Raw genomic sequence first — 6,000 nt, 5'->3', positions numbered from 1 at the left:
ACGGATGACGAAGATCCAATTCCAAATTTACACTAAATAAATAATGCATTCACTTGTTATGCATCTACACAAACATATATTCCATTTACATCTTACGCCATTCAAATGACGAATATACCGTTATGCACTACAAATGTCAAGATAACGATTAACATTTTTTTTATTTACATTGAACCAATGGCGCATTTAGGAACAACAAATACATAATTACAAAAATAGAATATTGAACCCTTTGGCTTTCCATAAAAATCGGCCCGAGAATGGAGAATGCCGCCTCCAGTTGGAAGCGGCGAATTTCCAGTTTACGTAATGGCGCCGGTTCTGACGTTTTCCTGGCACGGTAAATATCAAAATCATAAAAAAGCCAGGAAAACGTCAGATATTTCGGACTAAGCTATTCGTTGAACCTTTTCTTCACTCGGAGCGACTCTGCCTGGCCGAGTGCATGTATGATTACACTATGTAAGGTAACATAATAAATTGCGCATGTAAATGCACCATATATGTAAGTGCGATTTAATTTAGTTACTTTAGATATCTAGAACTCAGTCTGATTGCCTATGTTTAATGCTAAAACACGGACATTCGGTAGATCGCATGATTAGCGACCTTGTTCAGGTTTCGGCATTTATAAAACGTACTAGATTTACCACTTTTTGGTAAATGAAAACTCTGGTTCAGTACCTTCGTAATAGAATTCTCAGAAAAAGTTACACGATTCTTGTTTAATAGATCACAAACAGTTATCACAAAAAGTTTGATGCCATTCTATTTACTATTACGACAGAAATCATGCAAAAATCGCTATCGGGGACTTTCGGGTTTCGGCTGTACTACATTTACCGCTTGCCAATGCAAAAGCATCCTTCGGAGGCAGATTAGTTTCAATATCTTTTAAACGTTTTTCGTGTTATGGGGGTGTGTTAACAACTAGTCTAATAACTAAATTGAAAGCAGTGACATTTTGCGAAAATGAGAGTAAATATATACCGATAGTTAAATTTACAATGGATTTATCTCTCGGTAACTCGCACGGGAATGGTCTGTTATATGCGGGATGGAACCAGGATCAAGGTAATGTCGCGGGACTGCTTTCAGTGACCACTTTTTTCCAAGTTTTTGTTCGAAGTCTCGAAGAAAGTCTGGGAAGCTGAAAACTTTACAGTTAACTGTTAATTGTAAATCCAGTTGTCAGTTGTGAGGTCAGCACTTATTTGAAAACACAAAATAAATCAGGAACATGTTTTCCTTGAATTTGAGCTTAAAAGTTTTATGAAACTCATTGAAAGTCGAATGTTGTCTTATCCAGATTGCTGTTTATAATTCAAGAGAGAGAGAGAGAGAGAAAAAAGGATGATTATATAAATCACCCATTCTTGCAAGATGAATTGTTTGAATGTGGTGAAATGAATACGTTTATTTGTTACAGTGTCCTTTTTCATAAATAAGATTCTATTTAAATTATATGACCAGCATTTAACAGGTTGGGAACACTTCCCCTATAGCGAGATATTCTCGCTAAAACGCGATTATCCCTCTTTAGCGAGAAATAAACATTACCATAAACAGGTGTTTTGGCGTCTTTATTGAAAATAATGGCAAATCTCGTGCAACGCTGAATAAGTGCGACACGCACTCAACATGATGCAAATTGTTTCTATGAAATTGACAACATAGTAATGAAATTGCATACCAAAGTTGCTGCGTAAGAGGGAAGCAGTCTGAAATCCAATACACATTGTGAGTGTTTTTGTTTTGATTTATATATTTGCAGAAGTATCAGACATTTTAGCACTTTTTCTTCTTTTCACGTGAATCACGAAAAGATGTACTCCGCGGGTGTTTTTCTCTGTTGTACGCAATATATTTATTCTCGCTAGAGAGGGATAATCGCGTTTTAGCGAGAATATCTCGCTATAGGGGAAGTGTTCCCAACCTGTTTAAACCACACTGCACAGGTAATGTCATGGTTGTCACTAGAAATTATTGAAGACAGGTCCCGGACTTGTGGTTTATAAGCAACTTGAGTCCCACAAAAATTTGATGAGTCCCATGAAAATTTGATGAGTCCCATGGATATATAATGAATCTTTTTTATTTTTAGATAATTAAATTGGAAGCAGTACAAAACATATAAATTTTAAGATTTATTTTTAATCATTCGCGACTTGGCCTTGGATGACTAATTGTCCACGCCAACAGAATTATTTCCCCGAATCTCCTATCATCACAACAAAATATTAAACAGCATTTTAATCAAATTATTATTGTGATAAAATAGATGCGTACTAGTTTTGTTTTCCGATGATCTGAAAAACCTACCAAAGTTTACAAACTACGCTACTTTCGATTCCAATAAAAATGTCTACCGGAAGACAAACATTTATATTTAAATATAGATCCCGATTTGTAAAACAAACAAATAAATAAAGTAATAAGATTAAATAACTGCCAGTGGCAAAACGTTCTTCATTTTGCATGTTATCTAATTATCTTTTGAAAATTATATTCTAATTCACTCCTAATATGCTGGTTTCGAGATACGTCGGAGTTATTTCCCTTTGGAGAACTCTCGTACTTAGTAATACGCAGAAGAATTTGTTTACATGCGGGAGTGGGACAATTATTTATCACTGCGTAAGTGAATGTACTAAGTAAGTCTCTCATACACTGTTTGATCACCCAAATTCGACTGATACACAAACTAAGTAAGTGATAAGTATATAGGGAGTAATTAAATACATAGAATTCTTATCCTATCACGTTATTTCGTTGGTCATAAGTACCATATCTAAGATATTTCTTGCAAATATGACATTGTTTGTATGTATCCACTTCGGTAAAACATTTCTTTTGATAGTATTTTGTATAAAATTTCCCACATTTACATATTTAAAGAGAAGCCGCTTTTAATACATTTCATCATCTTCCTCATTGGCTGTAGGTCCACTCTGTCCCACTAAGACATTCGAAGTTCCACTAAATGCACCTCCTATACAGAAGAGTTCGTATCTTGAAACTGGCGTATTGACTGACGCTAAACAAACAAGTCGGATTGGGACACTGTGAACTAGGTGGTATTATTTCGGTTCACTGGAGTGTAACATTTTACCTAGATTTTTTCCTACTACAAGATTTAATTCATACACAATATCAGGGCTTCTAAAAAATTATGATTTTTACTTGGAGTCCATGACCGTTACTGATGCGTCCGCAGGACTCGCCATATCAGACAAACTTGCGTCCCAAATGAATTTTCTGCGTCCTAGATGCAGATTCTTGCGTTAGTGACAACCCTGAGGTATCTGAATTTTAATCAATAAATAGATATTTAAATAGAAAAAAGAAAAAAAACCTCTATCAATATGTATAGATACACAAAGTGTACAACAACAATTTGCCCCCCTCCTCGATTCGAGTCCGATTTTATTATTGAATTCACCGAAACAAACCTATTTTCCGACACGATTAACCTCAGAAATGATTTTTCTTTCTCATCCGTTGCTTCAGAGGTCTAAACTCCCTTGCAACAATCAAACAACGGACATATTTTAATGTTATTTTGAACATTCCCACAAAGGCCTTACTACCATGTCGTGACATCACAAAATCCCATCCTATTTCAATACTCGTCCCCAAGCTGCTTGGTTAATTATCGTGTCATCTTACGTATTAGTGTGCATTTCATTATCACCTCCAAACACCCAATCTCCATAGATAAAGCTACCAAATCAACAGCTTGGGGCTAATAAGACACGATTATCAACAATGGTCCCATGAAGCCCATGCTAGACCTAACGGAAATGTCCAACAAACCATAAAATTAGCATAACAGGATGATTGTGTGAATGTTGTGAATTCAATGGAGCAAGAAACTTGTTGGACTTTGAAATAACACATGTGTTTTTAGCACTTAGTACCGTAAATCCACTTCGAGATACGCCAGGTAATCAAGATTTGAGATACCGAGGTTTTTCAAAAACATGAATATAATAAAACTGGCTGGGGCCGTCGACTCACTTCAAGACATCCATGGTATTCGACATATCGATGTTCGAGATACCAAAGTTTACCTGTGTGTCTCGCTGAAAGTTTTGTAACTTGTCCAACTTTAATAAACATAGTCAAAATCTTCGCTTCGAAAGCATGTTTTTCTATGCTCCCGAAGACTGGAAATAAGGGGCTTTTTCATTGGTTGAATATTGCAATAAGATATGGTAAAGCAACCAATCGCATATAGAAGCCGAGACACACTTTCCAGCGAAAATACCAGCATTATGTCCCACGGGAGGTAAACGGAGAGCGACCGACCGTGGGTTTCCAACGATGGGGTTAATTGAGGATTCAGAGTCCATTTCTGGTATTAAAATTTTGACCTGGGTCCATTTCCAACACATGGTGGTGATTGAGGAGATTTATAGCTTGTTCTTATTATTCTTCCTCTTTTGCTTCTCTCCTGCGCCTAAAACGGTTCGCAGCCCGTTCTCTGTAAACCTTGATGAAGTACAGTTGAACTTCGATATCTGGAACACTGATATCTCGAATACCCTGGGTATGTCAAAGTGATTCAGAAGTCCCATCCACTTATTCTTTAAGTATTTTACCTTCGATATCTCGAATCCTTAGATAGTTCTTTCTCAGTCCCATTGAGTTTGAGATAATGAGGTTTGACTGTATTATTTAGATATTTAAGGATATGATAGGCCAATGTATCTAGTTGTGCAGGAATGTTTTTGTTTTCAGATTGAAGGGGTTAGAGTACATTTGGGGGGATCAAATGGGATGTGAGGTCTAACATCGAACTCTATGGGGGAAAATGAATTCCAAAATTCAACAGATATAACTTGACAAATATGATAAGAGTCCTGGGGTGTTCAGAGGTGGTTTTTGGCCCAGTGTCTTTCAGGTGTGCTGCTGCAGATGGAAGACGGTACAGCACAGGTCTTGCCACATCTGCCCGAGTAGTGATGGTATATTGTTTAATGTCCCTATCAAGAATATTTCACTCATATGGAGATGTCAACATTGCCGGTGAAGGGCTGAAAAATTTAGGCCTATGCTTGGCGCTCACAGCCTTTGAGTAGAGAGGGATCTTTATCGTGCGATACCTGCTGTTACATGGGGCCTCAGTTTTTTGTGGTCTCATCTAAAGGACCACCTCATTTAGTCGCCTCTTACAACAAGCAAGGGGTACTGTGGACCCATTCTAACCTGGATCCCCATGGGATGGGGTGTTTTGATTTGAAAAGAGAATGACAGGGCCTTCCAGAGCATGATCTGACCTTCAAATCAGTATTAAGGTTAAGTTACTCGGGTGACATTGAACTCTGACCTTTGAACATAGATTTGTATTACTTCAGAATCAGGTCTGATAGAGAGACATGGGATCTTCAGAAATGATGATTTTGTTATGGGATCTACAAATTAGTATCAAGGTCAATTAAGTGACTCCAGTGAACTTGTATGATTTTAGAACAGGAATTGATAGAGAATGGGATCTTCAGAAATGATCAGAGGATGCAATCTTGTATCAAGGTCAAATGATTTCTGTGACTTTGACGTTGAAATTAAGATTAGTGTTAGTTTAGATCTGGGACTGATAGAGACATGAAGTCTTGATGTAACCTACAAACTAGACGAATTATCTCCAGTGACTCTGACCTTCATCATAAAACTTTAGAACCGGGACTGATGGAGACATGGGATTATCAGAAATTATGAGAGGATTTTGTTACCTACAAACTAGGATCAAGGTAAAGTGATGCTAGTTTTAAGGTAGCTCACTACACCCAGAAATAGTTTCTCAAATCAGTTCGAATTTATATAATTATAAGAGATATGATGATATACAATAAGTATATATGTCAAAAAGGGAAAAAATATACAAATTTGGATAAAAACATGATTTTCAAAAAATTATTTCAACACATGAACAAAAGACTCTGGGGGATTTGAACTTGAGATCTGCGGTTCACCAGCCCATTGCTTTAACCACTGAGC

At 36.9% G+C, this 6,000-nt stretch overlaps 1 protein-coding gene across 1 annotated transcript in view; it reads left to right on the top strand.

Annotated features, from left to right (window-relative positions):
• Positions 1 to 881: 881 nt before the first annotated feature.
• Positions 882 to 6,000, top strand: part of LOC125668654 (WD repeat domain phosphoinositide-interacting protein 3-like) — a 45,809-nt gene continuing 40,690 nt past the window's right edge. The window contains exon 1 of the mRNA XM_048902980.2: positions 882 to 1,074. Coding sequence (XP_048758937.1) covers positions 1,008 to 1,074 — 67 coding nt within the window. The 5' untranslated portion in view covers positions 882 to 1,007. The remainder of the gene's footprint in view (positions 1,075 to 6,000) is intronic.

The sequence above is a fragment of the Ostrea edulis genome, chromosome 4 (genome assembly GCF_947568905.1).
Source record: "Ostrea edulis chromosome 4, xbOstEdul1.1, whole genome shotgun sequence".
Taxonomy (NCBI): Eukaryota; Metazoa; Mollusca; class Bivalvia; order Ostreida; family Ostreidae; genus Ostrea; species Ostrea edulis.
This window is presented reverse-complemented; position numbering and strand designations above follow the sequence as displayed.